Below are 9,942 nucleotides of genomic sequence, written 5' to 3'. Positions count from 1 at the left end.
AGCTAATTGGAGGCGTTAGGCCACAGACTGCAGTAACATTTTTCAGTCTGTAATGTCTGTGGGTAGTGTATCCGGTCACCATTGTTTGCATGCAAATATCTAGCGAATCTGAATCTGTACGTTCACTTTAATGATTGTTCTCGAATGTTGCCCTTTCTGGCGCGCCGGTGTGAAAGCGCAGTGTTAGCGTGGAAGTGCTGGTCGAGTACTGGCAAGGAAGGAGTTAGAAATCAGTGATAAGTTGTAAATAATTTTAAAATATCGGCAAGGGCTGGAACTACAAAAGCTTCGAGGCGAAGGAGGTGTCGCTTCTGGCTTCATCTGAACCAGTAAGTGCCGGGAGATTTCTGTCTCCTAGTTTTGGTTTCAGGGTATTGGTGGTGTGTGGGTGTAGGTTTATCAGCATCTGGTGACTGCGGAGAGCCTGGTAGTGGAAGTCTGCCATTCTGCTTTCCGGTTTTTAAACTTTGACAGCGGGGTCAGAACAAATTTACCGACTGGAGCACAGAAGTAGTCTCTCACAGTTCTGACGAAGGATCGCAGACCCGAAACTTCGACCGTTTCTCTTGCTATCGAGTTGCCGGACCAATTGGATCTACTCCCCAACCCCCGCTGAGCATTCTGTGTTTTTTCACCGCAGATTTTCAGCATCTGGAGTTTATCTTGTGATTTTCACCTTCTGTCGGCAACGGAACTCGGGATTCAGGAATTTATATGCTCATCAATCAGGGAGTGTTTAATTCAAAGTTCAAAGTAAATTTATTATCAATGCACATATATGTCACAATATACAACCCTGAGATTCATTTCGTAAATAATACTAAATAAATCTATAGAGTAATGACCATAATGAGTCAATGAGAGACCGCTCAATTAGGGAGTTCAATCAGAGTGCAGAAGGTAACAAAATGTATAGAAAAATAAGAAATAGAATTAATAAATATTTAACAATACATATCGAGAACATGAGATGACTAGTGAGCCCATTGGTCGTGGGAACATTTCGCAAATGGTACAAATGAAGCTGAGTGAAATCATTCTCTTTGGTTCAAGAGCCTTATGGTTGAGGGATAGTAACTGCTCCTGAACCTGGTGGTATGAGTCTTGAGGCTCCATTTCCTTCTTCCTGGCGGCGGCAGCGAGAGGGGAGTATGTCCTGTGTGGTGGGTCTCCCTGATGTTGACGGAGATCAATGTTGTTGCTGTCTGACGCGGATTACAAGTTAACGTGAAACTTCAACATAGACGTACCTCCGTGCAACGAGGCAGCCAGCAATCAGTAGAACAATCCTTCCCCATTGAACATTAGTCTCCGGCTCTCACATTTCACAGATGTTTGTTTCAAGACCAAGCGCCATTCGTGTCAGGAAGTACAGTAGTACAATCATAAATTGGACTGGAAATTTCCCATGCCCGGTCAGTCATGTTACGGCGTTTGCAATAAAATCAGGAATATTGGACATGTTCATTTTATCAAACGGTACTTTCAGAGTGAGGAACAGAACAAAGCACCGAGGTTCATGGCCTTTCATCAGAACCGATATTCAGCTTTAAGGTGTTACGGAGCAAAAGGTGGGGAAAACAGCAAATAGTTCGCAGAGATTTGCTGAAGGCGAACTGATTAAAATGCAAAATGATATGACGATGCACGGCAAGGGAGATGACAGCCAAGCTCTGCTTGTAACACAATCTAACACACTATACGACTTCAGATATTTCTGATTTCATTGCAGATTCCCAGAATCTATTTGCTTTGCTGCTCAAACTCTTGTCTGAAGTGGTGATTGCGAGTTGCAGTTGCTGAAAGGACGGTGTCGGAACGTCAGCCTAAATCTTCTCTTTACGCAGCATCTGGGAGTAAACTACAGGAGATACATCCTCATCTCCACTCTGTGCCTTGGGGGGTCCTTCACAGATTTTCAAAGCTGCATATTCTGCCTGTAGGTATAGGAAATAGAGACAGTTTCATTGCCTTTTATCACACACTCACACACACACACACACACACACACACACACACACACACACACACACACACACAGATATATATATATATCTCTACTTCTCCATCGATCCATATATAAATAGATAGATGATTGATTAGTCTTTTCAAATTCTAGCAATTTAGTCGTGTCGTGTCTGTTATGGAATGTAGCAGGGAGCACGTTTCCAAACAACGTTAACTCGCCTTTAGAATATGTCTGTCCTTTGTCCTTTAATTATATAATTATTATTCAAAGCGACATAATTTGTTGCCGCAATTCTGACGGCACAAAGAGGAAGCCCGTTCTTCCACTAATTTCTTTGTGACCTATTCAGATACCCAGTTCCAATATGCCTCCATTCTCCTACACATTGGGTCCAATTTACACTGGCCAGTTAATCCCTGGGATGCGGAAGGGGGCCAGAACACCCAGAGGAATCCCACACCGTCATTGGGAGAATGTCCAGAATCTGCAGGTCCAGCAGCAGAACCCGAGTCGATGGAGCTGTGAAGCAGCACCTCTACCACAAGAGCTATTGTGTCACCTTGAACAGGACATCAACCCTCAATTGTTTATCAGTTCAGTACATCCCACATAGCTCGATCTCTAGCTGTGTTTCCTCAGTTTGCTTGAAATATTTTATTGTGTAAGACAGCATACCGTCTCTGCTGAAGTATGGGTAGTATTTTTTATCACAGGATAAGAATAAACGACTTCCAATTCTGCGCTATACGAGGCTTCCGTCACTGTTGCAGAAGACAAAGTTGCATACGTTGATTTTTCAGGTCCTGAAATTTCCTTGGAGAAACGAACAAAATCAATAAACATTTTAATTACATTGCGATCCAGTAATGTAGAGGTGTCTAAAATGTTATCGGAAGATATATTGTCTACCGTATAGATTTGTTTGCTATAATAGTAATCGACATTTTATTAAAGGTTACTCAATACTAGTTCGCTGTCATACATTTAATAGGATTTCTCAATTTCTTACATCTAGTTTATGCCTTGTACTTATCTTGTTTTTTTTTTGTTTTGATTTAATACGGGTATTTCAAATTTTGGCAGTCACTGTCTAACTTTATATAACTTTTTGCCATATTATTGCCTTTCCCTTAATTCTACCTAATTACCAGATTATCAACAAACCCCTTCTCTTCAAACAAGATGTCATAGAAATTATTCTGTAGCCTGGTTAAGTCCTCAAAAGTGTGTTTTCTCCAAACTGATGTTGACAATATCACTTGTCCGGTCTATTTGCTGTCTTGTTTTTCAGTTTGTGTTTCTCCTATCAGACGTTAACATTGACCATCGACTTAGTATACCAAAACATAAATGTTCCAAGCAGATATTTTGGAGTTAATTCAAATATCATGCTGCTTTTAATGAATATGCCATATTTCCAAAAATGACTGAAAACAGCTAAAAGACTGAAGAAAACCAACTAATGATCCTTGTTTTGTGAAGTACAGATATGGCATTTTGTTTACACAAAAATGCATAGTGTACAAAGTGACATGATTGTGTTAAACAGTACCTCTTGAGTTGTTGCAGGAACTGAATCACCATGCACAATTGCCTGAATTTCTGAAATTACAAAATAACCAAGGAGATTTCTAAGTAACATTATGCCAAGACTGCAAATGCAATTACACTTATCCTTCACTAAAAACATAATTCTAACATGTAAGCATTTTCATGTTTCATAACTCTAGATTGGCCATGGAGATACAAGAGAATCAAAGCTATTCATAATTCTGTACATTATGAAGCACGAATGAAGCATAAAATGTGTGCAAGAAAAGCATATTAATGTATCAAATAGTAGTAAGCGTTTGAGTGCAATAGATTGTAACACACACTAAATTGACTGATATTTACTGAGAAATAACCCTACCGCAGCGGAGAGTAGGGTTAAAGGTCGGGATGACATTGAGGGCCGAGGAGTTTGTACTGTGTTCTTGTCATGGTCCCGATTGTTAATTCCCTATCTTGCTCCTAATTTCCATTGATTATGCCTTGATTCTGACCATTAACTTCCCATTTACTGCTAATTCTCTTTGATGACGACACACCTGGTTTCTATCCAGACCTGCAGCATAAGAACCCTGGCATAACAACCATTAGTCGCCAGATCGTTGTTGTGTTTTTTCCCCCCTGTGAGATAACTATGGTTCTTGACTGCTTAGAACCGTTTGTTCTAAGTTTAGCTCCAGTTTCAAGGGTTACCCATGAGACTCCATTTCTCTGAGTCAAGGCTCTGTATCAGGTCTCCATGTCAAGATCCCTCCTGTTTGCTGTTCGGCGTTTATGCCCATGTAAGCATCCAAACTCAATCTCCGTGTCCATGTCCTGCACTTGGGTTCGCTTCATTCACCGCGTTGCATTGCAACAGTTCTATGTTCTAAATCGTGTAACGTTATATGCAGCAATAGAGTAGATTATCCCAGAATATATCATATTACTGAGGCTAATTAGATAGATACTTTATTGATCCCAAAGGATATTACAGTGTCACAGTAGCTTTGCAAGTGCGCAGATATAAATATTACAAGAGAAGCACAAAGTATATAAAAAGTAACCTCAAACACTCTAACAGGAGGAGGTCATCGCTTCCCCGTCTATAGGTTAAATCATTATAGAGCCTAATGGCTGGGGGTAAGAATGGCCTCATGTAGTTTTCTTTGGGGCAGCGCAATTGTCTTAGTCTATTACTAAAAGAGCTCCTCTGTTCAGAGAAAATGGCATGCATAGGGTGAGAAACGTTGTCCAGAAATGCCAGGAATTTCTGTAGGGCCTTTGTTCTATTACAGCCTCCAGTGTGTACAGCTTGACTCCTATAACAGATCCCGCCTTTCTAATCAGCTTATTGAGCCTGTTGGCATCACCCGCGCTAATGCTATTGCCTAGCATAGAGGATGGTACGGACAACACCAGACTGGTAGAACATGTGAAGGAGAAGCCTGCACACTCCAAAAGACCTCAGTCTCCTTAGGAAATAGAGACGATTCTGGCCCTTGTACACATCCTCCGTGTTTGTGCTCCACTCAATTCCGTGTACGCTGGATAATCACATACTACTTTTCACATTAGTAATGTTAACTCAGTCTGACACACCCTGAATCTATGGGGTACTGGATGTTGGGGTAAGTGGCCTAACGATGAAAGGCAGAATTCAACGTGAATCATACTACATGACCCTATTGGTGCAGGAACATGAAGAGCGTAGACCACAAAAGGATTCCGTTTTATTTAGGTGCTGAATCACGGATATCTGCACAGAATAGTAGGCACTCACTTCACGGGGACAACATCAGTGAACATATCAGGGGAAAGGCCATGGAATCTAGCAACACTGTTATAAACATGGAAGTGATATCGGTCATTAATACAAATAAATTTAAGGGATAACGGTTTACTCTTTATTTCCCCAAACTATGCGTGGGGCAGTGTTGAGAACATTTTACTGGTGATATTCGGTCTCATATGTTACATTTCAAGCATGATCAACAGCTAATTCTTAAAGTCCTGAAGGACATTGCGCAATGTAAAGTAAGCAAATATGAACTGAGTAGCCGGAAGCAGAAAACAAAGAAACAAGGAAACTAAAATTTAAATAACAAACCATCCGATCAGTTAGGACTATAGGACTTCTTCAGTGTTATTACGAACGTTAGCGACTATTGTATATTTGAGTAAAGCCAAAACATAGAGTGTGATACAATTAGGGAAATGTTGATTACTGGAGTAAAGGTATTAAGTACCGACATGAGGATAAATGGAGGAATTCTTTTAACATTCTATCTCGGATCAGTAAAAGAAAAGGTGCGACTGATTTATCATACTGATATTTTCTCAGAGTTGATTTTAAAATCACTGCAGTGTTACGCCCTTCCATACAGGTAATTGCCGTATTTAAACACACTCCAGGACGGATAAGATGCGCCACGTGGGCTCCTTTGTCCTGTACATTTCTCGGATTCACGATCATTATTTGAAACCGACCGCCAATCGTGTCCATTTTAACGTAACATTTTGTTAAAAATCTACTACTATAGAAAGTCTATATTGGTTATTTACAGCGAAAATTGCGCGTGCAATACTCACGTTTCGCATTCCAACGCCTTGCGACTAAAAGGAAAATAACCAGTAGGAGCACGCCCATCAGCAAATAAAGGTATTGACGTTTGTTCGTCGGGAAATCGGATCCTTATCAAGAATGAAGATAATGATAACTATTATTATTGTAACCATCATAGGAAACTATATTTACTTCAATAAATATAATTAACAAATATAATTTTTTTAAAAGATCAACTAAATCGATCTTGCTATTATCGCAGCGAGATGAACCACAATATTTTGAGATCTCTTCACAATACTGTGTAACTCACAGCAAATGAATTTAATTAAAAGTCTGGGTCTTTCTTGGGGTGAATTTCTGTTCTTAGCAGAAGTGTTTTTTATTAAAATACAACAGATGACATCTATTTTTAAAAGGTCCAGGAGCGAGTTTCCTGAATTCTGAGAAATGATAATTGCTAACCGCACGTTAGTATTTCAGGTTCTGTGTGCATGGCGTCAACACACAGAACTGGCATTTTATCTGACACCTGTTATAGAATTAGATAAATAAAATATTAGAGTAGAGATATATAGTTTAGTAACATTTGTTGCATGACCTGCTGACTGCACTCATTTATTTTATGTTTTATCTCAGATTTCCTGCGTTCATTTCTTTAAATCACCATATGTACAGATGTCCCGGTTTATGCTATTGCCTGCTTTTGCAACTCTGTGAATCAATTGTGCGACGACTTACAGAAAATGTAAATGTAAAAGCAGAAGGTTCGAGAAAAATTAGGACGATTCAAAGCGATTGTGTTTACTTTATGCAAAGATTTGAAGGCAGTCATCCACCCTTTTCGTCAAGAGATCGCCGGTCCAGTTATCTGATCTGCAATGGTCTTCATTTCCAGGCATAAGAGTACCGCTGACATTCGATATCCTCACACCGATCAAAAATGACACAAGCTCTGATTGAACTGCAAAAAGAGGAGGAATGGATATGGGGCTAGCAACCCCATTCCATAAAGAAATTACAGCTAGAGGAACACAAACTAAGCTCCGAAGAGTTCATCCCTGGGAAAGGAAAGATCTTCGTTTAGAAGAGGTAAGATTGTCTACACCTGGGGATAACTTCAGAAAGACTCTGGCGAGCTTCTCTCGGCAGTTTGTGCCACAGTATGGGGTGATGAGCTTAAGAAGAATAAGAAACTCTGATTGAATATACCTATGAGAAGAATAAATTACATGTAGGAGAGAAGTTATTTGCCTATTTTGCACATTGATTTGTTAGTCTTTATGTAGAGTTTTTCATAAATTCTAATATATTTCTTTATTTTCCTGAAATTCCCAGCAGGAAAATGAATCTCAAGACAGCTGTAGTGATACATACGCACTTCGATAATAAATTTACTTTGACGAACGCTCCCTCTATTTTGGCTTACAGCTGCGCCGATCAGCCATTGCTCTGAGCAGGAAATTTTTAACACGGCCTGAAATCTGCGTGACACCTGTGAATATTTAAAATGAACATCGAAAAATCTCATACTTTTGATTTTATTTAATAATTGAATTGGTATCATGAAATACGGTACGACAAAGAAAAAACCCTCCATGTTTCGTAAATATTTTCTCTGCTGTCTTTATTCCAGCAGCGCAGCGACAAAGACGCCGTGCGCGGGGGCATTGCTTGTACTGTGCGGCCACGCACTCGCGCGGCTCAGAGGGAACAAAAAGTGGCCTCGACTGGTAAATTTACCGACTAGGTTGCAATGTTTAGGTCAAATTGGTGCGCCCAACTTGACCCAGATCTTCCACACGCATTAATGCTAATTACTTAAATACAGTAGAGCTGAAGCCAGATATTTTTAAGTTAGCTACATTAATTCTGAAAAACTGCTTGAAAGTGGAACACACCTATACTTTGTTCCGTTCGCTTCCGTCTCCCCAGGTGCCTGCTTTGCTTTTGACGGATGGCAGCTGATTTGGAAATGCTGGCCAGGCTTTACTGTTGCAGAAGGACTGTGTCTCTCGGATCTGGCTGTATGGCCGAGCTAGCTGCTGCCTTCACCTCCCTACATCCTGGTGCACCTCAACACCCTTTACTGACACTCGGGAAAGATCGGTGCGAGCCATTCAGCCGACATCCCTTCACACAAGTCCTCCTCCCCAAATCCCGACCTGGTACTGTTGATCCGTGGCAGCTCCAGCTTTTTTTAAATTTTGAGATCATGAACTCAGTCCGCTGTTCAATTGAATCTTTACGTCGCTGATAAACATGTAATTGTGAATGCAAGTTCAATTTCAATAAAATCCGAATACAGTATAGTTCCACATGTATAAACTTAATCATAAATCCTACCTGTCACTATCAACCGGCTTCCGTTGCCCAATACACCCTCAGTGGATGGTGGATTTAGAGTCATCAGTTCACAGTAATATGTGCCGCTGTCTTCTTGCTGAAGATTATTTATTGATAACTCGCTTCTGATTATGCTTTGCTCTTTAGTAGTTTCCATCTTGGTAGAAAGGTTTTTGCTTGTGTTGTTCATGTAAATTACGTATGTTTGATTCGTTGACTTTTCTGATCGATGAAGCCAGTTGATTGTAAAGTCGAGAATGTTATCCGCAGAAAAGTTGCAGGTCAGATTCGCCCTCCCCCCTTCGGGCACTGTGAGATAACTGGGGGTTTGGTGAACACGAATCCCTTCAGTGACACTTTGTGACCAGCCTGTGCAGAAAGTAGATACATATACTGATATAAATATAACAAGATTCATGCTTACGAGACTGTACCGGAGGCTGTTAGTGCTGGAATTGCTGAGGTGTGATTGAGTTACCAGAGTTTGAAGCACCGATTACTATTCTGCTTCTAAAGTGTTGGGGCGGATGTGGTTTCCGCCGATTCTGGAGCACTGCAGAGATCTCCGCTGCTAAATAAGTTCATATGAAGTTCAAAGAGCTGTTGACCTGCTTTCTGAAAGTAGCTTTCACCCATTGAAGTAGCAACGTGGGGCGCAAGTTTTCCCGTACCGGCCACTCCAGGGCGGTAGAGCAAGGCGGCCACTCGTTCCGCGCTGCGATTCACACTTACTTGTTAATCAGGGCATTGGAAAACTTGATTTTCTTCAAACACGCCTACCCTGAATATAAGCGGAGAAAATCGAGTAAGTGAGAATCACTACTAATAACATTGAAACCCACATGAGTGCATCGGCTGAAAACGATCGTGAACAACTTTTGCTCAAAAATACTGACAGGAGCCGAGCCCCGAGTTTGAACGTCACAGCATTATTACAGAATTAGGTTGGTCCTTTTGCAGAATCAGGCGCTGAAAGGTACGGTAAAACTCTGAAATCCAACATACGCCGATAGTTCAGCATCTGCTTTGTCGCCTCCATCCCAACACACAGTGACGCCCGCCCTCTTAGTCTTTCCGACTCATCGACACTCTCCCAAATTACCCCGCGCCCCTTTCCAGCTCTCCATTCTCCCTTTAAATCTACCTGACTCTTCCCCACAGCCCGAAGTATAGTTGCTTTCTTCCTGTAAATCAGGGGTTCCCAACCTTTTTTTACATCGTGGACCCCTTCCATTTACCGAGAGATCCGTGGACACCAGAGGGTGAACCTCTGCTCTAAATCATTCGTATACTTTATGCCAGCACTGATCCCTGTGACATCTCATTGGTCATAGGTTGACAACCTGAAATTAAACTTCGTTTTCGATAATTACTGTTTCCTGCACGTTAGCCAATACTGTATCATCCCAGAAATATCGCCTCTGCAAACAGGCACAGTTACCCCTTTGAGGAATATTGGAAGTCCAAATACTTTCACTGATCCCCTTCTATGTTGAAGCCTATAGCCTCAATGATATAACCACCTTAATAA

General features: G+C 41.0%; 1 protein-coding gene across 1 annotated transcript; it reads right to left on the bottom strand.

The window, feature by feature from the left end:
- Window positions 1-834: 834 nt before the first annotated feature.
- On the bottom strand, window positions 835-8,866 carry LOC140732751 (uncharacterized). The gene is made up of 5 exons (XM_073055414.1): window positions 8,412-8,866; window positions 6,092-6,193; window positions 3,522-3,571; window positions 2,645-2,782; window positions 835-1,937 (listed from the first exon to the last, which is right to left on the bottom strand). Exons 1-5 carry the CDS (start codon window positions 8,827-8,829, stop codon window positions 1,827-1,829), a joined length of 819 nt encoding a protein of 272 aa, XP_072911515.1. The 5' UTR covers window positions 8,830-8,866; the 3' UTR covers window positions 835-1,826.
- Between the last annotated feature and the right edge of the window lie 1,076 nt (window positions 8,867-9,942).

Source organism: Hemitrygon akajei, chromosome 9 (genome assembly GCF_048418815.1).
Source record: "Hemitrygon akajei chromosome 9, sHemAka1.3, whole genome shotgun sequence".
Taxonomy (NCBI): Eukaryota; Metazoa; Chordata; class Chondrichthyes; order Myliobatiformes; family Dasyatidae; genus Hemitrygon; species Hemitrygon akajei.
This window is presented reverse-complemented; position numbering and strand designations above follow the sequence as displayed.